Source organism: Heloderma suspectum, chromosome 1 (assembly GCF_057233095.1).
Source record: "Heloderma suspectum isolate Gila_16-S chromosome 1, 16-S_ref, whole genome shotgun sequence".
NCBI lineage: Eukaryota > Metazoa > Chordata > Lepidosauria > Squamata > Helodermatidae > Heloderma > Heloderma suspectum.
In genome coordinates this window covers 199,587,882-199,612,293 of record NC_139458.1, presented here as the reverse complement: position 1 = coordinate 199,612,293, position 24,412 = coordinate 199,587,882, and the positions used below count along the sequence as shown (strand labels likewise).

At 44.4% G+C, this 24,412-nt stretch overlaps 1 protein-coding gene across 1 annotated transcript in view; it reads left to right on the top strand.

Moving 5' to 3' along the window:
• COL5A2 (collagen type V alpha 2 chain) overlaps window positions 1–24,412 on the top strand; it is a 191,190-nt gene that overhangs the window by 112,475 nt on the left and 54,303 nt on the right. Inside the window, exons 10-17 of the mRNA XM_084815749.1 lie at window positions 155–208; window positions 2,154–2,207; window positions 7,715–7,768; window positions 7,906–7,959; window positions 9,512–9,556; window positions 12,060–12,113; window positions 14,649–14,693; window positions 24,154–24,207. Coding sequence (XP_084671875.1) covers window positions 155–208; window positions 2,154–2,207; window positions 7,715–7,768; window positions 7,906–7,959; window positions 9,512–9,556; window positions 12,060–12,113; window positions 14,649–14,693; window positions 24,154–24,207 — 414 coding nt within the window. The remainder of the gene's footprint in view (window positions 1–154; window positions 209–2,153; window positions 2,208–7,714; window positions 7,769–7,905; window positions 7,960–9,511; window positions 9,557–12,059; window positions 12,114–14,648; window positions 14,694–24,153; window positions 24,208–24,412) is intronic.

Here is a 24,412-nt window from a genome sequence, read left to right as displayed (position 1 = left end):
ACTTTTTCAGAGGTTATGTGGATGAAACATGTGAACACAATTCCTATCAAGATTTGTGCTGATAGTACAAATTTGTTTTTTAGCTGATTTTCAATTATTCGGCGTTTTTGTTTGTTTCATGTGTTAATTTAAGCACATATCTTTTATCCCCTAGGGGCCAGCTGGTGTTCGTGGCCCAGAGGGCCCTTCAGGAAAACCTGGTGAAGATGTAAGTTTTAAAAGTATCCTAGCAGACATGCCAACAATAAGCTCATGGCAGCTTTATGATAACACATCATAAACATCATAAAAACAATGCCAAAATGCCACAAAACCAAAGCCAATTCAGCAAAGCCAGAAAACCCATTTCAAAGCAACTGCCACTCACAAAGCCAAAGCTTTCTTAAGAGCATCTTAACCAGCCTTTGAACAATCCTCAGAGAACCAGCAAAACAAGCTTCCTTGTTCCAGAGGGAGAGAGCCACCACAGAGAAAGCCCTGGTCCCCATTATAAAACAATTATTTCACTTAAACCAATTGTTTGGATCCAAAGATGGCACTGCCTGAACAGGAGGGATAGCCATTCGAATGAGGTGGGGTGGGGTCAGTGATTATCTTCCCCCTTCTATAAGGCCCTGTACCCCAAACAACTAGCTCTAGGAGATGGGGGACCCTACAGAGCAGCTTTTGCGGGGCATGAGTGCTGCAGAAGTGGAAATGGGTGACCTCCCCATGAACGAATGGAAGTGATGTCCAAAGTCTGTATATATGCCCTGAAATTTGGTAGATATATAGCCCAAGGTATTTTCTACAAGATGGGTAGAAAAATCTGAAACTTGTCATTTTTAATTTCTCCCCCAAACCTGGAGATTCAAACTGTGCCCCCAAATGTGATACGAACCATTTTCATGATCACCCGATAGATAGATAGATAGATAGATAGATAGACAGACAGACAGACAGACAGACAGATAGAAAGATAGAATCTATCTATCTATCTATCTATCTATCTATCTATCTATCAACTATCTATCATTTTGATTGAAAATTGAGGTTCTCACAAAGCTGAAATGTTGTACCAGATAACCACTTCTGTTTTCGTATGGTGATACATGGAATGCACAGAGAGCTGAACATGGATTTATGCTTGGTTATATAAATACAATAGGTTGTATCCAACAGAGGCTTTACGCTAGCAGAAAGCACTTGCACTCACAGAATGCAGGGCACCCGGTTTTCAAGATCCTCCGGAACAGTATGAGAGATGGCACAGAGGGCTGCTGTACATAGGGTATCAGCTAGTCATTATTGGATATAATCAAATAACTCAGTCTCTGGAGCATTTAAAGCACATTTTCCAACTACTTCTTACCATCACTAGCTGATACATAATGAGATATCTTGTATTCATGTATCAATCACTAGATTCCAGTAGAGTTTTCTATCCAAACTGCCTGTTTGAGACATCTCCTTTTGACAGTGTGACAGACTCAAAGGAAGAGAGAAATGCTTTGTTTATACAGGCCTGGAGTATTGCGAGATGGTGTTAATGAACTGCTTCTTTGTTAACAGTTATGTGCTCTTATGTTTCACTTATCATCAAATGGTTATGCTACATTAAGCTACCATGCATGTGTTGTTAGCAAAAGCAAACCTTTTAACTGACTGCCATACCTTCAATTTGAGTGATTGCAAAAAGTTTGAAAGAAAAATTAAGTGACCCATCTATACATATTCTATGATGTCACATCGAACTATGGGTTGGATACCTCCGAAATCTGCTTTAGATGTGGAGCGGTATACAAATATCGTAAATAAATAAATAAACCCTCATGCAAGGAGAAATCTGCTTGTGCAATGGGACTTGCTTGCATTATGGGACTTCTGCTCAGCAGTGGGACCATCATCCTCTGCTCCCTGTGCAGACCTCATATCTGCTGCAGAGGGTCCCCCAACTCCTCACAGCAAATTTAGGGGGTGTATGGGATCTGCAGGGGTGAGGGGAACATCCATTCCACCAGCAGAATGATGCCATTGGATACAACCCTATGTGAATTCCCTTATTAGGATATGTAATGACTGATAAATAGATGATCTGGGTATGTGAGCACGGCATTTGAATAGTGAAATAAATCTGAGAGTTTATGACCACTTTATTTGTTTCCTCTTTTTAGGGTGAAGCTGGCAGAGCTGGACAACCTGGAGAAGTTGGATTCCCAGGATCTCCAGTATGTTTGTTTGCATTTATTCTGAACAAATCAAATATTAAAAACCTGGTGTCATAGAAATCAATGGCTAAACTCCCAAACTGATCGTAGACTCCCCTTCTACCATTTACCAAACTCCCAAACTGATCATAGACTTCCCTTCTACCATTTACCAAGCTCCCAAACTGATCGTAGACTCCCCTTCTACCATTTACCAAACTCCCAAACTGATTGTAGACTCCCCTTCTACCATTTACCAAACTCCCAAACTGATCGTAGACTCCCCTTCTACCATTTACCAAACTCCTAAACTGATCGTAGACTCCCCTTCTACCATTTACTTGGCGCCCACAAGTGTATTTGTTATTTCTAAGAAAATACCAAGAGATTTGCATCTTGAAGCATTTAACAGTTACGTAGACCATGCCGGACATTCTCAAACTCTTCTGGTGTTGAGAGTGTGCCAGGCGCTTAGCCTCTTGAAACTGTGGTGAGGGTGGTAGTGGTGGTGGTGGTGGGAGATATAAGTAGAGGAGAAAAGTGAAAAACCTTTTCCTCGATCCAAATGTACTTGTGGGCAACCAGTCAAATTTAATGACTGGTGACCCTGAGTGGGAAGGTGCGCATCCCACCTGAGATCAAAAGATGCACCCAGCCAGTTCTATGGGGTTCCAGTTGTGAAGTGGAGGTATGAACACACCAAGATTCTCCTCTACATCGGCAATGAGTATGTATGTGGATAGTGTTGTTGTGTGCTATAGTCACTAGATGACACTAGTTGTGTCTGGGTGGAGTCAGGAGTATCTTGTGCTTATTTCTGTTCTTGTGTAAAAGAGATAATAACATTCTTGGCTAGCTTCCTGACTGGTGTGTCCTCTAAGCCTTCCACAAAAGTATGGGGAGATGCTTGTACATCTGGATCAGGGTGCTCCCTAGAACTTTTCACACAAGTAAATAGCTATCACAGGATGTATGACTGCCTAGTGGTGTGCGCGCGCGCGTGCGTGCTGGTGAACAAAGTAGGTGGACGAGATGAGGGACTTCTGAAGTTCCTACCAGTGGAGACTGGTGGCTCTGATTTCTGTGGGGCTGTGATTTCATTCTGGGTTTCAGTCAGAACCAGCCAGAGCTCTAAAGGAGCTATGCAAGGAGCTGAACCCATTTTGGGGGTAGAGTTCAGCACCTTGGAAGCTCCTTTAGAGTTCTGGCCTGACTAAAGCCCAGAATGGAATCACAGCCCCACCGAAATCGGAGCCACCAGCCTTCACTGGCTCCAACCAAGATAAATATCTGTAAAAAGGCATCGAAGCCCTTTGAAAGATTTGAGGTTACTTGTAAAGCGAAAGCTGCTAAGTTAATACATCAGGCAAACAACAACAACATCAACCCCTACAGATCAGTGTACATTTCCGCTAAGTTTGCAAGGATATGGGAGACACTGGTTATATGTTTTCCCATTCGCCATGCTGTTTCAAAATTATGTTAAAAGCCTTGCTTATAATTGCATGCTAAACTTGGCTAAAACAGAATTAATCCAGACTGCAGAATTATTTTAAAACCTGAGCACATCCATAGGAATTGCACTAGGAGACTCACTCTTTTAAAGATCTGACTAATAACACATCTAAACCCACTCCAAGTCCTTGTAAAAATAGACCAGCCTTGTAAATGTTCCGGAAGTCAGTGAATTTGGCTGATTTGCTGCTTAGGGGAGAGGTGAATAGAAAAGTTAACAATCTTTTGAAGTCATGATGTTTCAGTTTGAGTGACTCCGTTGATTGCTTTTTGGCCAGCATGGGAAGAGAGGTCACCTCTTTTTAAGTGGAACCCTGCTTCTCAGACCATTGAAGGCAACGTGTTCGACTCTGTGGGAAACTCACAGGCAATTACAGGACATTGTAGGAGCACCGCTTTTCACCAGCTGTCCAGCTACTTGACTTCCCACAGTTCTTTCCTATCCTTCAGACCATCCACCTCTTCTTTGGAAGCTATTCAAAGTTATTTTTTTAAATTCAAAGATAAGCAACAAAATGTTATTACTGTATTGTATCTCAGCCTGAATTAAGATTTTCCACAGAAAAGCCAGGCCTGCATTGTAGTAATGCCAGCATTTTGGCATCTATAAATGTCTCTATTTATTGACCCTTTCACTTAGCTGCCTCTTCATACCACCTCCCTGTCCCAGCTCTCACTTCTACATACAGCCATCTACTACCCTTCTGTGTAATTGGTCGTTTCAGTTGCACAAGTACTGTTCACCACTTTGGCAGCATTTTTCAGTGCTTTACCATTCTTACCTCATTTATCATAGCATTTATCATAGCTAATTTAAGCAGTGGGATATTAATTTATTTGTTGCTCTTATAGCCTATTCTTGCTGCAAGGAGCTGGAGGGGAGAGGTTGAAGGAACTCGGGTTTTCTCATTTTCTTCTCGCAAATAACCCCGTGAAAGGGGCTGGGCTGGGAGACAGTAAATTCTCCAAGGCTATACAATGGGTTTTATGTCAGAACTGGGATCTTAATTAGGGGTGGGGGAGAAATTTGCACTTTCAAACCAATCTGTGAACCAAAACTCAGCCTTCAAAGTTCGCACTTCTCCAAATTTCGCAATGGCATCAAAACAAACTGTACAAAAATGTATATTTTATATATTTATTTATTTGTGGGATTTCTGTACTGCTGAATATAATAAAATCTCTCAGTGGTTCACAATATTAAAACACAGCATTAAAAACACTACCAACTACAGTAAAAAAAAAATCAAGGAGCAGTAAAATGGAGTGGCGTAATTAGTTTATAGCTCAGGGAGAGCCTGGGCAAACAAGTGTGTTTTCAGGAGGTGTTGAAAAAATGCTGCATTTCCTGCCTCCCAAATTGCACAGGGGAGGGTTTTCCAGAGGGTGGATGCCGCTACAGAAAAGACTTGCTCTTGGGGTTCTTCATGGTGACATTCTGTTCATTTTGGAATGACCAGGAAGGCCTCCACTGCTGATCTTAAGGGTCACCTGGGTATATATAAGGGAAGGTGGTCTGCTAGGTATCCTGCTCCCACTTTGTATGACAATAACATAACCTTGTATGTGGCTCCGTAGCTAATAGGCGGTGCACATGAAAATGCATATATTCATGGAAATAATGTTGAAAAATGTATTATAGTAGGAAAATTGATTCCAAAAATATGTACATTTGGCAAAACTGCTTTAAAAATGCATGTATCAGGAGAAACTGGCAGTGTCTCTCCGGAGGTTTAGAGAGGAATCTTTCCCAGCCCAACCTGGAGATGCCAGGGACTGAACTTGGGATCTTCTGCTGCAGCCCCTTCCACATATGAGGTGCGGAACCTTAGGCCTGCTGGTCAAATCCGGCCCTCCAGTTTTCCCCAGATGCCTACCCCCTTTCCGCTGACCACCGATTCTAAAAGGTTTAGATATCCTTCCTAAACTGTAGTTAGTGGTAGTAATGGAAAGCATCCTATATTGCCCCCATGCTAGCAGGATAGACCACTAGAGCAACAGGAACGAGTGATTCCCGAAAAACAACAGAAACGAGCGGCAACACTCATTTCCAGAATGGGGCAATTCAGCGGAGCTCTTGGAGGGGAGCTCCGTTGACCTGCCCCATTCTGGAAATGAGCGCTGCCACTCATGTCCATGCTTATGTTAAGAATGGCAAGTTCCTTTTGAGCTAGCAATCTGTTTCGCTGGCGTAACAGAACTAGCAGAGGCATAGTGGCAGTACAGGAAACTGCCCAAGAGCCTTCAGTGAAATTACTCTTGAAATTTTGGACCCACCCCTTTTGCCTTTGCCTCCACCTCCTTTGCCTTCAGCCCAAGAGAGCGTCTCCAGCGATGAATCTGGCCTTCAGGCTGAAAGGGGTTCCCCAACCCTGGGCTATAGGAAAGAGACTAAGGGTGTAGGAAGAAATGGCAGTTTAAACATGAGCCAGGAGCAGAGAAGGTGCATGAAGGCCCAAGTGCTTACTTTTTAGGTGTGCTTTGCACCAACCTCCATCCTGGCAATGCCACTGTGTGCACACGGCAAGGCTCAAGTCCCTGGGCCAGCTGCAGCCACCAGATTCATAAGTTGTTCCTTTCTCTCTGCACTCTGCATAACGGGTTTGTTGCTAAAGCAGTGGGTGCCCTGACATGGCCCTGGAGAGCTTCCTAGCCTCCTCCCACACACTTGTCCATAGGCTCTACATGGCTTTCTAAGCCTGCGAGACATTCAACCATATAACATGCTTTCACAGATAAAAGAGGGAAAGTAAAATCTGCAAATGAAGGCATTTGGGCTTTGATCATTTATACTAAAAGGTTGCAGAAGGAGAGGGGAAGGGCAGGTGACAGTATGAACAAGGGGAAAAGAACATTTTTTCATTAAATCTCCACAAAAGGAAAGGGTAATAATATCGATGGCATACTTTAAAAGCATTTTTAAGGACATATTTCTGAGAACTCTGCTAATTTAACTGATAATACGATTTGGTGCTAGGCAGCTGTAATATGAAGTGAAATAACAGAGGAAGTCCTTTTATTGGTGCCGAGGGCATCTTTGCCTCTTTGACAGTGCCTTCCGCCAGTGCAAAATGGCCAACTCAGGGCAGAAGAGTAATAGCGCTGTCATGTAAACAATCCTCTTCTGGGTCTGCAGTCCTCAAAGTGATTTCCCACTAGGTTTGTTTAATTAAAGAACACCACTTATCTTTTTGACAATGATAATGAAAAGCCTCTCCAGTGTAAAAAGATTTAGTGAGGACTCTTAATTTATTTAGTTTTTGCACATGTAAAAGGATCCTTTTCAGATGCAGACGTCAACGCAGTGGGAATGATGCCTGCGTGCACTTGAAAAGCTTTCTGGATCCCAGGCTGTATCCACAGCCAAAATGTCTTGAAATATATATGGGGGGGGGGGCTGAGGGGGGTGGAGGAAAGATGCTGAATTCAATGCTACATACTCAGTGTTATGTGCGTTGTGCTCATGGATGTGTGGTAGAAACACATGTGCTATAGATTGGTAGGAATAACGAGCACATCTAGGTACTGGGACATTTTCTGTTTTCATTTATTCATGAAATGATGCTTTCAAAATGATACTTTTAAATTGCCTAGTAACCCAAGTTCTCTGGGTGGTGTGCAATACATTAAAAACACAAAAGTCAAATAATAAAACAATATATTCCCTTAAATAATGTGTGTGTGCGTGTGTGTGTGTAAAATACATACACACATGGATTAAATCTTAGTACTATATTCCTTACAGTATGAATGTAAGAAGGGGGTTGTACAAGATCTGTGCCATTTTAACTGGCACCCTTGGAGAAGGGCTGTAGCTTGGTGGTCGAGTACAGGCTTATCTTGCAGAAGGTCCTGGGTTCAATCCCTGGCATCTCCAGGTAGGGCTGGGAAAGATCTCCTGTCTGACACCCTGGAGAGCCACTGCCGGACAGGTGGACCAATGGTCTGAAGGCCTCAGTATAAAGCCACTTCATATATCGCCTATATAACTGGGTTGTTTCCTGCTGTTTCAGGGTGCTCGAGGTTTCCCCGGTGCGCCTGGTCAGCCAGGTTTAAAGGGTCACAGGGTAAGTGTGAACATGTCTGCTTTCCTACTCAGTGAGTTCAACCTTACTTTTTGTCGATATTGATTTTTAAGAAACGATTACCTTTTTCTCCTTCTTTGTTTGAATGTGTCTTCAAAATGGTTGCATTTATGTCACAGGGACATAAAGGACTTGATGGCCCTAAAGGAGAAACTGGAGCCACGGGATCTAAGGTAATAGTTCGTTTTGGATATTAGAGGGAAATGGTATCTTTCTGTTGTTAGAAATTTGGAATGATAAAATCTCATGAATGTAGTTACAAGGAATTGTGAAGCAGCAAAGCTGGTTCTGCCCGTTTCATTTGGCGGTCTCTCCTCTGCCTTTGTCTATGAGATGAGAAGGATGTGGAAAAGAATAGGTGAGGCTGCAATCCTATGATGCTAGACAGCAGCTAGACGGCCATAGGATTGGTTGGTTCCTGGAGAACCGCCTCCCCCCCCTCCCCCCCACCTCTTCAGTGGCACGGATCATCTCTGTGCTCTGTGCTTGGAAGAGCAATGCAGAGCGGGGGAAGGGGGGGCATTCCCAGGGTGGGGTGGGGAGTTTTATTGTGCCAGTACAACACTTCCTATGTGTTGTCCAGCTTCCCCACCCCGCACTCTGATGTCCTGTGGCTAGACAGCCAAAATCGGCCATCTAGCTGAAATCAGCTGATCAGAGGAGACGATCCCTTCCGAACTCCTCCCACAGTGCATTGGATAGGCGGTTGCCTCCGAGTTCAAAGGTGGCTGCCTCTCCACATAGGATTGCTCCCTTAGTCAGCCAATATTGCCCTCTCCATCTCTTGGGAAACAGGCAGGCAGCTCCTCCCTTTCACCCACAGTTCTGTCCAGTTTCCCCTCTCTGCATGCCCACACCTTGTGGCTTTCTTCAGTGAAGCACCATGGAACCAGTCCTTCCATTTTCACAACTTGCTAGCAGAAATGAATGCACAAGTGGAAGTGTTGTAAAAAAAGAAGGAAGTATCTTTAAAGTCTGGTCTAAATGCTACAGTTGGCAAGTGGAAGCTTCTTGAGATGGCTTGCATGTGGTGGCAGGCTCACTTCAGTGCCCATAATGAATGCCTAAAGCAATTAGACATGTGAAACACTCCATGGTGTGAAAGAGTTTCCACATCTATTCCAGACATTTCTGGCAACAGTGTGGAAGAAACTCTCCAACCATTAGGGGAAATTCAGAGGATGGACTTTTCTATCTATGCCTTATGGATGCCATATGGCAGTTGGGAAGTGTAGACCATCATTAAGCATTGGTCTGTAACACAGGTGGAGAACCTCTGGCCTCTGGATGTTGTTGGACTCCAACTCTCATAACCTTTGACCATTGGCTGGGGCCGATGGGAGTTGGAGTCCCAACGGCATAAACTTTTAAAGAAAAAAACTAAGCAAAATATTGTACAACAGAGACCAAAGGGCACTTCTTGACCGATTAGTGAGGTTAGCTCTAGCACCTTCCACTGGGTAGATAAGCCACAATTGTCCCAAGCTGTCTGCCTGCATGGGAATTTTGTGTCCATCCATGAAAGAGCTTCACTTGGAGCAGTTTGCTGTAGCACCTAAGTGTGCAGCTAGCCAGTATTTGGATTGCTTGTTTTCTTCATTTCCGATCAGTCTTAGGAGGACCACCGTATGGTACAAAGGTTTTCTCCTGCTGTTGAAATTTAAATCCATAAGTTTGAATATAGTATTATTTAGCATGTTTTCTGTATTTTCATTCAATTTATAGGGTGAACTTGGCCCACCAGGTCAGATGGGTCCAACTGGCCCTTTGGTGAGTAACATGTGTATTATTTACAGTTCCTATTTATCCCTCCCCGCCTTGGTATTGCCGTCCGAAGGCAAATATAGTTCCAGTCTAATTGTTGAAGAAGTATCTTAAGGAGTATTTAATATCTTAGCTCAGCCTCCTCAAAAGTTGTTTAACTATGGTATCCTATGCACGTTTACCCAAAGTTCCACGGATGGAACTTACTCCCCAGTAAGCATCCTTAGGATTGCAGCCTAGGGGGTAAAACTCTGCAATAAATAGCAGACCCTGTGCAGCCTTATGCCACAAAAAATCAAGAGTGATCCATGGGAGATCCTAATCATGGATCTCAGGTTGTGTCATGGCCAGTTTAGCCCTAAGACATTTACAGCTGTGAAGTACCTGATGCTGCAATCCTAAGCACACTCCAGTCAACCCCACTGAACATGCATAGGATTGTGTTACATGCACGTCATCATTCTGAAAAAGAAATTTCACTAGGTTGAAAAAGCGGGTTGGTTAATTTCCCCTAGTTCAACCCCTGCCACCAAATTTACAATTTTTCCATTTCAGGCCTCGGGAAAAAATGAAAAAGGAAAGAAAGACACACTTTCATTTTTCTCGGGTTTTTTTCCCCCTCTGGGTCTTTACATCTCTACGTGTGGTGGGGGAACTTAATCCAGGAGTCTGGGTGGAAGGACCAGTCTGGAAGGATATGTAAACTAAAGCTGTTGGATATGGAAGAAAGAAGAAACTGTAGCGGTGCTGGGAAGGGAAGGGCAGCAACAACAGTCAAAGCCCTGTGTGGGGGTTGTTAGGGGGAAAGAAGCGGAATGGAATTGGCCTTGGGGCAGAAGAGAGAAGACTCAGTGGCAGCGGAGTCTGAGTAGTGCCATTCTTCTGAGTAGTGCCATTTATCATACTCTAGAGCCAAGAATGTAATCACACACCAAACATCCACTTAGATTTGTGCATTGTCACCTTTTGAGTACTGTTGGTCTGCAGAAATACATGTTGCTGCACATGTTCGCACCACCATCGCATTTGGCAAACCAGGATGTTCCAACACAATTGAAAATTACTTTTTGACATCTCTGGTGCAGATAGCCACTTTTCACTGGTCTTCTTTTCAGTGTTTATAAAGAAATCCTACTATGCTGCAGAACTCAAAGACAAGCCATTCAGTTGTTTCAATAAGCAATTTCAATTAAAATAATTAGTTGAGGAATTAACATCTGCAGGAACCTGAGGACAGGGAGTAGATAAATCGCTCCTTCCCCTCTCCCGTTCTGTGTTTTAATTTTAATGTATGGCTGCATCCTATATACTTTTCAGCTATTTTCAACTATTAGCATAGAGCAGAGGTCGTGGGGAACCTTTTCCATATGAAGGGTGATTTGACTCACAAGAAAGTCAAGCTGGCTGCAGCTGATAGTGGGCAGAGGCAGATCCAATGGTGGATGAAGTTTGTAGCATTGCATGATTGCATAGCACTTTCTCGCTCTGTGTGCCTCCCTGTCCTTTTTCTATCTCTTGCACACATACATGCATGTATGCACACACACACACACAGCAGAAGAGGAAGTGATTGCCAGAGGGCTAGGCTGGAGACCAAGGATGGGCCTGTAGTGTCTGAAGAACTAGATGACAGGTGGTTGAAATTAGGTTCCAATTAAGTTCCACCCTAAGCATAGAATAACAGTCATTTACATTATCCCACAGATGCTGTTCATGCTAGTAACTCCTGTAAACACATTCAACACCTGTAAACATACTCAAATCATCATGTCTGATTATGACTCCAGTGGGTATATTCCAAGACAAGAGAAAGGGAAACTAGTGGGGAAATATTAAACCATTCATTTAATATGAATTAAATCATCTCAAATCATCTCAAATCAAGGAGGGGTCATCTCAAATCAAGGCCACTTCAAACTGTAGGTATTGGGATAGTTTTTTGAAGTGATGATTTCATTTCCTTGTATATAGAAATGACGTTTGTGAATGGCCACTTAGACTTAGGTGGCCAGTCATTAACAGCAAAATCCTATACAAGTCTACTCAGATGTAAGTCCCACTGTGTTCAATGGGGCATTCACCCAGGTACATGGGTATAGGACTGCAGCATGATAAAGCTATTATCCCTTGTGCTAGGTGAATGTAATTGTCTTGCCTTACCTTGATAATCTAACATACCTTGTGTAGGAGTTGTATCTATCATGTTACTTGCTGTTTACTGTAATATTGATCACTCTCATGGCTGACTGATGTGTACTATATTGATGCCATTCCTGTTGTACCTAAAAAGAACCTTTGTAAAAATACACACAAACATGGAAATGAAAAGTAACAAATAAAGCATGTGTTCCAGGAAAGGCATTAATCAAATATGAGGGAACGTTTGGCAAGAAAGAGAAAACGTATTGCATACTACAGTTGGTGAAAGTTATAAATAGCATTTGATCTCCACTTGTCATTTAGCTTTGGCCTGCTATAATGCTTTTTCTTCCTGTTTTGTTGGCTGTAGGGTCCTCGAGGGATGGCAGGAGAAAGAGGACGAATTGGACCACAGGGCGCTCCGGTAAGAGCTTTTTTATAGTGGAATAATCCAGCCAGATGCAGTATAACTAATTAATAATTCTTGGTATCTAAACTTCTCCTTGTTTTGTTTTTCAGTTTAAATCTGCACACTTGTGAAAGGCTCCTTTTATGCCAAGCACCTCCACAGCCTGACCAGTTCCTAATTGCTTTCTAGTTCCACAGTGTAAACAGAGAACAGCGGTGCTTGCCATAGACAATTATGTGTACAGTCTGCTGAAAATCATCTGTAGCATGCATACAGTGGGTCCTGGGCAAAAAATAAAACATGCAATGGGCTTTTCACCTCTCGTGAACCCCCTAACTGACATTCCGAAAGTAACAGGGGACACCCTCTCTCATCATGCACAAACTCTTCCAAGTAAACAAGTACAGAATTCCAACTTTCCTTGCAAGTAAGCCTTGTTGAAATCAGTAGGACTTCTGAGTAAAAGTTGTTAGAAATGGGCTAAGCGTCAAACATTTCATTAGCGCTCTGGGCAAGGTGGGTGGCATTTTAATTGGGAAAGATAATTTCATAGCACACAAAACCCCACCTTCTTAAAGGGCGCTGAAACAATTCCACACTTCTCTATTAGGCTGCACTAGTAGCAACTCAGGGCTAACTTGAACCTTCCCTTGAAATACAAATAGCAGCTTTAGGAAGACTTTTGTCTGGATCATGGCAGGGAGAGAAGAGTTAAACTTCCCTTCTCTCTCCTCCCTCCGCACCCCCACCCTTCACCAGTTCTGAGGCTGCTCAGACTTTCCCAATGGCTTTTGCTTCCAGAAGGAAAAAAAAAGTGCATGTTCATTCATTCATCCATCCAATTAATGTCAACTCTAGTTTCACCCTAGGTTTTTGTACTGGGGAGGGAGCTCTTTTCCATGTCTTAGCTCAGCCAGCCCTACTCCACGTAATGGGAAGCTCCAACAGTCTAGAGCAGCTGTCCCCAACCTGGTGCCCTCTAGATGTTTTGGACCATAACTCCCAGCATTCCTGATGCTTTGGACTACCTGGGAGTTGTAGTCCAAAACAGCTGGAGGTCACCAGGTTGGGGAAGTCTGATCTAGACAGTGGATCAACTCAGTATGGCAAGTCTGCACTCCCATATTCACCAACACAGTCAATGACTGTCACATACACTTCCTATTGGTTCCAGTTCTTCACCTCAAGGACCAGTCTGCCCGTAGCAGAGGTTAAGTCCCCCCTTCTCATCTGGGGGAAACTTTCAGCATTGAGTCAAGTCTGACTGACTCCTCCACTGCCAACTCTTTGGCACTCAGATGGCTTTTTGCTAACCCTGACCACGCTGCCATGAGGGGAGCGGCCACGTAAACACCAGGGCTCCCTGGTACTTGGTCTCATGGGAATCCAAAATTGTAGGTCCAGGAGCCATTGTCCTTACCAGGGAGTGGAGGAAGTACTGCAGTTCCCAAGAAGCCTTGCAACAGCAATTCTGGGAGCAGCCTGAGTTGCAACACTCATGCCCAGAGAACAGTAGAGGAGAGCTTTATATACTTGCTGTCTAGGCCTCTCCCTACAAACACGAATGGAGCTTTTCTAAAGTAGTAAGAACTAGGGATGTATGGATTGTGTTAAACCCATTCCATCCATGTTTCACAGATTGTCAGTATTTTGTTCTGTCATCCTCTTGTTGACAGAATCAGATTTTTTTTAACCAGAATTTTGTTCTACTCACGCTAACCGGCATGGCGGTTAATGCGCACTTGCACGCATGTGCAAATGCGTGAATCTGCATTAGTTACTGTGCATTAGTGCTAATGCGCATTAACTTATGCAGATTAGCACATTTGCACATGTGTGCAAGTGTGCATTAGTCCTCATGAATTAGCGCAAATCCCCCCTCCAGGTGAAAAACTGATTCGCAAGTCTGTGGAATCCACGTGACTCAGTAAAAGATGGTTTGCTGTGGAAACCACAGGTTGGATCCATAGTAATCCAAAATCATTTGAATCCATTGCAGATTTCTCTGACATCCCTAGTAACAGCTTTAGGAATGTTCCTTTCATGCTTGCAGCAACATGGCTGTCTCCACAGATTTTGTTTCAGCCTGCCAGGCACTCCTTGGAATGGCCATGTGACCACACCAGAGTGCATCACCTGGGGTGATCACATGGGAATTCCAGGAAGTGCCTGCCAAGCTGAAAAGCTATCTCTGAAGGAGCTTTCCTGGAACGCACATATGACCATGCGAGGGGGAGTCACTTGGGCGTTCACAAGGAAGCACTGCCTGGCTGAAAGGACTGAGGCAAAAGTAATGCAGACTGCAGATGCTTGTAATCAACTGAATAACAAGGTTAATTGGATAGCCATTTGAGCTCGGTACATATATGAGCACTACAAACATAGCTGATTTGATTAAGAAGCCACTTAATTTCAAGTTTTGTCAGCATTACTAGTAGAAACTAGTAACAGTTTGGAAACAGTGGTCAGTGCAACACCTTTAAGGAAAATAATAAGCATTTAAGGGATATCCATAACCTAACCTTGTTTTTTATTATCATTTTTATTTAGGGGGCTCGTGGTTCTCATGGTATGCCAGGGAAGCCAGGCCCAGTGGTAAGTGTCTCTCCCCCAGCTTTCTTTGTTTTGCTCCCAGTTATTTGTTGCTCAGTGGTTGTTCACGTCAGCAAAATGAACTCCAAACATTTGCAGTTTGTATCATTCGTCGTGATTATTCAGTTGTGTGCTCTGGAAAATAAGCTACCCAGTTTTGTTTCCAGTTAAGGCATGATGCCATATTTGGCACAGATAGCAGGGATTTATGGTATGTCTAGCAGTGATGTAGGGGAGCCAGGGCTCCTAAGGGATTAAATACTGGCACTTTTTGAGTAGCAGGGGCAGTGACATCATCTGCCACCCTCCTTAGAATTCCCTGTTTCTTCTCAGCACACCTACAATCCTCAGAGTGGATGGGGGGAAAATGAATTTTCTCAGCAACAGTATATTGTTCCCTGTTGTAATCAGGGCTGCCACCAGCTTCCAGTATGCCTTCAGCATAGCACGCCAACGGGGCCCCTACTTACACACCACCACCCCGCCGCCACCCGCTGTTGTCCAGCCCGCCCGCCCGCCCGCCCTCCCTCCCTCCTTCCTTCCTTCCTTCCTTCCTTCCTTCCTTCCTTCCTTCTTCCTTCTCTTTTTTACCTGGTGGTAGCTGCTTCTCCTGTTCCTAACCCCATCCAGTCCTGGTCTTTTAGCCACCCTGTGTCCTCATTGGCTGTCCCATCCCAAACAGTGTCTGATTGGTTCGGATCACTGGCACTCAAAATGTAAGTTTTTTTTAAAAAAGGCTTGTTTTGGAACGTTGCAGGGTGAGACCTGCAGGCTTGCCCAGCCAGCTGCTGTGCCGCTTCCTTTTGCCAGTGGGGCTGCCCAGACTAGGAGGAGAAGAGAGGAGCAGCAGCCATTGCTGAAGCAGCAGCAGCGGTCCAGCCCTGGCGGCAGCTGCAGCAGGGTCAAGGATGGGCAAGGAAGGACCCTTTTGTGCCTTGGGGCCTTCCGCAGCTGCCTTCCCATGCAAACTGCTGATGGTGGGCATGGCTGTGGTGCAGAGCATTCCAGGATGTCTCGGTCTTGAATGGGCAATTAAGATCCATTCGCTTTACCAAAGACCTGCTCCTAGAGGACAGGAAAACTGCCAGAACTGGTTTGCTGATATGGATCAACACAGCTGCCTGCATTTTTGGACTGTCCTTGGGAGCGTACTCTGGGGACTGTTATGATGAGCAAAATTTCAAAAATTTTGCTGCGACACCACTGATGTCTAGAGATGAGCAGGAAGGCTCACAGGCAATGGGAATGGCAGAGAATTGGGCAGGTCTAAATACACTCCTGCCTGCCTCTCTGACACTGTTTTCCTGCCTGATTCCTGACTCAGGGTCAAACTACTCATGACATTAATTGATGCAACATGTAGTTTGATCTTCATTAGATCAGAGGCAAAGCCATACCAAGGCATACGGGGTTGCATGTGTACTGTTATGTGCATTACAGAGGCATTATCTCTACTTTGCATTTGGCTTGTGCCCTACTTGCCAAAAAGGTTGGCCACCACTGAGTTAAGGTCAATAATTCTGAACAAATAAGTGTTTTGCACAATTTCTGTGGAGCTGTATACAGAACTCTGCTCATTACAATAACTTCTTCTTCTTCTTCTTCTTCTTCTCTATACTGCCCCATCGCCAAAGCTCTCTGAGTGGTTTACAGAAGTTAAAACATTAAAATACAATATACAAAGTTTAAAAGCCATTTACATAAAAGCACACAGACAATATACACAACATATAACTAAAAACAACTTTGAACAGTCAGTCCTAACTAAAGACTCATCCAGGACTGAATAAAACTCATCATGTGCTGCCAGATGCCTGGGAAAAGAGAAAGGTCTTACCCTGGTGCTGAAAAGATAACAATGTTGGCGCCAGGCGGACCTCATCAGGGAGCTTGTTCCACAGGTGGGGGGCCCACCACTGAGAGAGCCCTCCCCCTCGTTGCCACCTTCTGAGTTTCCCTTGGAGGAGGCACCTGGAGTAGGACCTTAGATGCTGAACGTAGAGTAGGGGTAGGTTCATTTTGGAAGAGGCGTGCCATCAGGTATTGGGCCCAAGCCGTGTGGGGCTTTATAGGTTTAAACCACCACCTTGAATTGAGCTTGGAAGCATATAGGCAGCCAGTGCAAGCAGGCCAGAGTCAGTCTTATATGTTTACATACAACATTTACATATTAAACATTCATCCTAATATTGATCTTTGACTGGGACTACACACATATGCAACCCTGCTTGGTGAGTCTTGCTAAGCTGGAAAATAGCACGAGGCACATGTGATGTTTTATCCATCTAAGGGTATGTATTTATTTATATAAAGACTTACATCCCACCCTTATGGTGTTTATGCACCACTCAAGGCAGCTCAGAACAATGATAACCAATCATAAAATGCAGTAACATTCAATAAAATAAAACAGTGAGACAGATACACATACAGAAGCCTGCTTCTGTGTACATAGGAATGTGTGAAACCACCCCCATCCAGGTTCTCTGGGCTCTTGCCCAGCCCCTGCCCCCAGTTGCTGGTCCCTCGACCGTGCTCGAGCCCCTCCCATGCTCAGCGAGCAGCCCGCACTCACCCCAGCGGCCTTGTCGAACTCCGTGGTCACCATTTTTGAAAAAAAAAATGGCGATCGCAAAAATGCACATATTTGCACATGTGCGAAAATGCACACTTCTCACATACGCCAATATGCACATTTGTAAAATGCACATTTTTGTGCATACACAAATATGTGAATTTTTGCGATTGCCATTTTATTTTTTTTTAAATGGTGACCACTGAGCTCAATGAGGCTGCTGGGGTGAGTGCAGGCTGCTCGCTAAGCGCGGGCAGGGGGTGAGCAGGGGCAGGGGCTCAGCTAGCAGAGCTTGGGGGTGCGGGCGGGGGGGGGCTTCTGCTGGATTCCTGGGTGGAATTGGGTCCCCACGCCATCCCTATGTGTACGTACGGCCCATAGCTAGATCAGCACAATGGTTTTTCTTCAATGTTTCCACACAACAGACTCATAGAAATTCTTATATTCACACAGAGAAAGCACATGTACAGCAGAATATTAAGAATATTTGATGTTGGTATAATGGTTCTGGTTCTAAGTCTCAAAGAATGCATAGAAGGGATAACGTTTGTAGGAGGTACAGGAGCATGCATGCCACTCCTGCTCCTAACATGCATGGCAGCTAGCTTCACATGGAACAGGAAGGTCTGAAGGGGGATCCTAAGTGCATTAGGCTGAACACACTTAGAATCCTTGTGATCAGAAACCCTAAAAATGAATGGTTCATATGCCCTGACATATGTGAGGATGTTCGGGATAGGGCGGCATGCACCCCCCTACATGCCCTACCTCTCCACATGATCTTTGAACACCGGAACAGGGCTCGTGTTTATGTGGGAATTCAAACTTAAATCATTATACAAGCATCAAATACTCTTAAAATTCAGCTGTGCACATGCTTGTTCTGTGTGAATATAACAATTCAGAGTCAGTAGGAGTATTTGCATGAACACCCCAAACGTATTGACAGAGGGAATGGGGCTAGGCCTGGCAGCCATTTCCCAACTGTCAATGTGTGCACTGGCCAAACCCCTTGCTGGCTGTGTGTTTGTCCAGTGTTTGAAAGGGTTCTACATGTGTACCAGCCCACCATGTCAAGGGAGATCTTAGCCCAGTCAGGATCCTATTCTGAGATTATGTCCAGAATGGATTTGAGCAAGTGTATGAATTGCTAATACTTAGTATATACAGATGGAAGGCTAATGTTTGCTCAAGAATGATGACTTTAATAGTTCTTAAAAAAGAAAGAAAAAAGAACCTTAAAGCAACAAACACTAAAATGTGACAGCAAAAAAGAAAACAAAAGAAAAATATAATTAATATAAAATGCTAATTCTAGATTAAATGTGACTGTTTCCATCTGTTTCTAAAAGTTCTTGAAGTAGACTCAACATGACATCTAGCTGGCTAACATATGTGGTAAATTCCCTAACTGTATCAGGAGGCAATTACGCCATCATGGTTAAAACATGCCCATGCAGGATTTGAACGCGCTGTGTCTGGAATACATGAGCAACAGAGCTGGTACGAAGAGGTTTGCCCTGATGCTAGAATTAGTCTTGAAACAGGACAAGGAATTGGCAGACTAACATTCTAAGGCAAAATATAAAGTGGTGCGTAGATTTTCATAAATGTGTTGAACAAGTGGGAACGGCAACAAGACATTGCAGTGGAATCCTCCTGTTCAGGATTCCAGCTACTTTGCTCCATCCCATTTCCCTCCTCCCTGGTTTCTATTTCCACAGCATTCCATGCATTCCATGGCCAACTTAGCATGTTCAGTCTTCAGTTGGCTGGTTCTGAGCCCCCCCCCCCTTTAGCATTTTTTCCAGTGTTGTTGTTGTTGTTGACGTTGTTGTGCTTCTGCAGACCCTGTGGTTCCCCTAAACTTGCTCTACCTCCCCTTTGTGCATGGCTAGCGCCATTTCGGCTGCATAAGCACCAGTGCTTGGAGAACTGAGTTTGCCATTACTATATAGAAGAGGGCCCTGCCATGTTCCAGTGTCCCGCTGGCTTGTGTGAGTGACCTGAGCCTGCGGCTGAGAGGGTTGAAAAAACAAAAGCCTCAAAGACAAGGTCCCTGCTCTATCTGGGGTCTGACTTCATGTGCAAAGTTTCTTTCTTTCCATTTTTGGATATTTAAGAAGGGAAACTGGTATGCATGCAAGTTAATGTTGCATGAGGCTTCCATGCAATGAAATGCTTTACTTGGCCTAGGAGGAGACCTGAGGGGGGAATTTAAGTAGCTCCACCTATGGCCAGCAATATTAACAGCAGACTACACTGCAGGGCTACTCTCTTCCAGCACAGCTCTCCTACCTGGAACTACATTGCAAGGTTGTTGTATGCTACTCTCCCAGCTACAGCCCAACTCCCCACCTGGTAAAGTGGTCTAATATATCTACACAATATTGCAGGGTGTTTGTATACCACTCAGAGCCTGACCTGCAGTACTCAGTGTGAATTATACTGGAAGGATGTCAGAAGGGATGAGCACCGCACCCTAGAGTCGGACACGACTGGTTGGGGACACCTTTACCTTTTTTTTTTACCTCCAGGTTTAGGACGATGACCCGCATTTACTTCGAAATCGACAGTAGAAGAGTTACCTTTCTCTTAAATGTTTCACACAAAATAAGAACTGGGTTAGAGCAGAAATTAATCACTTTGCTTCTAGCTTTGAGAGTTTTTTTGAAGGAGTGGGCTAGACACACTTGTTCTCAATCCCAGCTATATTAAATTCTTTACTTTCTTCATTGATGTCTCTGGACAGCTCTCTCTTCCACCCCGGGGACATTTAAAAATAACTTCTCAGTGTGAACCAGGATGCAATCTAACCAGAATTAGGTGGCGCTTTCTACACATTACATCTCTATGTGCTTCTGTCCTCCTGTTCCACTCATTCCATTATATTTCCCCCTCCCACCCGTTATCTGTTTTCCATCCACTTAGGCTCAAACTACACATTACATTAAATACATAGCATGCAGCTGTCCCTCTACTTTTTCTTTACTCACAAGAAAGTGTGCGGGCTTCCACCAATGCCTTTTAAGCTCCCTCTTAGAGTGGGGGAATATCAGGGGGCAAGCAGGGTGAAAGTTTAAGTTCCCCCACTCCCCATTGATCCTGATCCAAATTGCAGTCCCACATGCTTACTTGTGAGTAAAGAAATGTAGAGGGACAACTATAGGCTATGAATTTAACATAATTTGTAGTTTGGCCTTCAGTTAGACAACATTCTATGCCACTGAGTTATTATGGGGCTGGTTTTTTTTCATGCTTTTGGGTTTATTTGCTCTAAAGATTTCTTGTGTATCTGCAAATGTCTGGGTGATCTCAGGTCTGCTGATCACTCTCTCGTGTGTGTGAATGACACTTCCTATGCTCCAGCATAGGAAGACGTAAATCGGTATTAGTATGTATGTATGATGAGCTCTTGCAGTGATGCTTTAAATAAAATTCAATACAAGGTCGCAGGCCAAATTATATCCCCATAATTAATAGTTTCTGGAACAGATCATTCCTCTTCCTCTTATGTCAGGAGACACGTCATTGGTATGATACATTATTTTATACTGTGTGTGCAACTTGTCCTTCAAGAGGGTTCAAAGCCAGCAAAAGGCAAAGGAAAGGAAATCACTGGGGAGTGGCGAATATTTTGAAACGGTAGTGAATGTTTCTAACTGCTGTGTGCCGCTTCCCAAAGATTGTTTAGATGCTCTGTCTCTTCAGCATAGCCAAAGAAACAATAACAACAAAACAGTATACAACACAAGAGAAGTCTTTCCACTGTATATCAACCCAGAAGATCTCAGGCAGTCCTGTGGAGGATGTACATGACAAAGAAATATCCCAGGGACCTTAACAGGATTGAAATCTACTTTTCTGCAAGACAAACTACCATTGTCTCAGTGTGGCATTTGTTATTAGCTGAATGGGCTCTATCCAGTACTTCTATTCAAACAAAGTCTAGACAGCTGAGGGCCAATTCACACATGCATCAGTGTTGTTTGGTTTTACCATGAATGTGAGAATAGGCTGTATTGTAAAGTGTTATGTCTGAGGTGATGTGAAGTGACATGAAAATCCTATGTGTGGTGTTTGATGCATGGGAACATGTGTACATGTCCTGCCCCATTATGCTTCTTTCCTTGTTAAATTGTGATGGATTTACACAAATGACTTAAAAATATTGACCAGTAAATGTGGTTCACCTTCCTAAGGATACTGAGGTCCCCCCCCCCTTTGGAAACTTGGCTGGTACTGACGTTCACGTGTTGCAAAATTCACCATCAATGTGCATTGTAATAGTTGTGGCTAAATCTTTCTGGAGCACATAAACCAGATCCTAGAGCCATCTTACTGCATATTTATTGAGCCAGCTCTCTGCTTTGAAGATTTCATATATTAAGCACTCTTCCCCAGGCTGACATGGGCTCATTTTCACAACATGGAAATTGACAATAGGGCTCCATTTAATGCCCTCTATGACAACAGGACTCCATTAAAACATGATGCCAGGGGTGTAAGAAAAACATTCGCTAGGGATGCGTGAATGAGTGATGTTTGAGATAGCTAGGATTCTCTGAACATCACCTTGCTGCTCGTCTGTTCCCTTTTGTGATTGCTACTTGCTTTGCGTAAACGGGAGATTTACACAAACTGAGCAGCGATTGAATGGGAGGATTTCTCAAATCTCCCAGGAATTTGTGCAGATCTCCTGACATTTGAGCAATTTTTCTCTATAAGCTAAACTGGGGCTGATTTAGTCTACTGCAGGAATTTGTGCAAATCGGGAAATTTGCGCAATTCGAACTGGGAATCGGGAACGAGACGGACACAAGCACGTGTTCAACAATTTGCGAAAATGTTCGGCAGATGTGCTTGTACTCCTATTCGGGGCTTTGAACGAGGCACACTCACATCTTTTGTGAGCAAGAACAAAATTCTCATAGATCCCTCGAATTCACATGGCGCTCCATACTGCTGATGCCTTGTTTTAACTGAGCAGCTGTTTGGGCTAAAGATCCCTGGTATGCCAGTGGTGTGTGCATAGCAGCCAAGGGCTAGTTTGGGACCAAACTAGACCCTATGTCATTTTTATCATGTACTTCTATTCCATGGTTTGGTATCATGTAGCTGCTTTTTCTTCAACCAGTAGCCAGTATGGGTTAGAATGATGGCATGTGGGGAGGGTGTTTTAACCCTTCGCCCTCACCACAGCCAGCTTGCCCCCCCCACGCCCTGCACCTACTGTTCATAGTGGGAGGAAAACTCTACCTGGAGCCAAATAGTAGGCTTCCCACCCCCTACCACAATGGGACCGTGGTGGGGCAAAGAGTTAAAGCTGGGTTGGGCAATGTGTGGCCTTTCAGATGTTGGTAGACTGCAACTCCCTCATCCCTTACCATTGGCTCTGCTGGGTAGAGATGATGGGAGTTGCAGTCCACCAACCTCTGGAGGGCCACATGTTCCCCACCCCTGAATTAAAGCCTCTCATAGCATGGTCCCAATAAGATGCAGCCCCACCCCAAGTCCTGTCTAGTTTGCGCCTGAAAGAAGACATCAGCTGCATGGAATGCCTCGGAAATTTCCCCCTCCCCTCACTTGTTAGCATTTGCTTAACATCCAGCCTCTTTAATGAACACAAAAGCTTGCCCGCTTCTCTGCAACTTTTTATTTGGCCCTAACAAAGTTAGCATCCTGCTGTGAATTTTGGGTTTTCTCTAGCATAGACATATTGACATCGGTCAGGTTGCACTAACGTTAAAGGGAGCTCATTTCACTTCTGTTCAAGCTTCATTTTCTCCAGAGGAAGTGAATATTCATTGAAAGCATTCATCTAATCTTTTCAGCTGTCTAGGTCAGCCTCCCCCAATCTGCTAGCTTCTAGATGTGTTGGGCTGCAGCCCCCACCATTCCCAGTCCAACCCATCTGGAGGCTACCAGGTTGGGGAAGCCTGGCCTGGGTTGCAGTTTGCTGCTCTCGGAGGATGTATCAGGGATTGCGCCTTCCCTGTGCAAAATTTTTTTTGACATGGAACAAAATGGAAAAAAAACCTTGTGAACACCTGCGCAGCTTTGGATAGCAATGCCCCTGACGAATCAGGCGCATCCCATCACAGTGCCATATATCAGTGGAATATTGTAAAAATCTGATCATAGGGATGTTGTGAGTGCCCGGCTTGGTCCGGGAGGCTGACAGACTCCCCTGCTGCTGTCCCCCTAGCCCTGCTCGCTGAGATGCGGGGTGCTGATGTACCTGGAGCAGCCCAGAGTTGTCATCACCCCATGTGCCCCAACCACTCTCGCTGTCTCCTTGCAAGGAGGAGATGGCAAGGGCAGTTGGAGCTTGCGTGACGCTGGGGACTCATCCTGGCCCCACCGGCTGTCAAGCAATCCCTTAACAGCTGGTGGGGCAAGACAAGGCCTCAGTGCTGTGTGTGCCCCAACTGCTCTGGCCATCTCTTCCTCACGAGGAGGAGATGGCTAGAGCGCTTGAGTCACGCACGGCGCCAAAGACTCCTGCAGTAAAGCCCTAGTGTGCATAAAGCCCTTGTTGTGTGCACAAGGGCTTGACTGCTTGATGCACAGAGGAAGGGCAGTTCGTGCAGCTCGGCGGGCAGGGGAGGGGGAGCAGGGAGGCTTGCCGAGTGGTTCCGGGCCACGCGAGTGGGGGCGGGTGCTCGTTGAGCTCCCCCACGCCCTGGATGGAGGTGAGTCCGTCCATCCCTATGATCATACCTTTTCCACAAGAAAGGAATATGTGGGCATGGAATTCACTATTCATGTATTTTTCAAATTTAAGTTGCCTTCTAAATTCCAAATTCCTCATTCACCAACTTCATGATGTTTAGTAAGGACTGTAGTAATATTTGCTCACTTATGCTCACTGTTTCCTTATTGCAGGGTCCCCTTGGTATATCTGGTTCACCAGGATTTCCAGGCGTACCTGGCATGAAGGTAAGTCAAGCTTTTGTTTGATTCTCCTAGAGAATAATTTCTACCTAAATATTATGCACCGCATTCTCTAATACACATATTCAGGTTTTGGAAAAGTGGGTAAAATCTCCCACGTGCCCCAATTGTAAGAAGATTTACTCGGAAGTAAATCCCAGTGATTCAAAATCAGTTGTGCTATGGACTGAGCCTTTAGTTAATTAGTTAA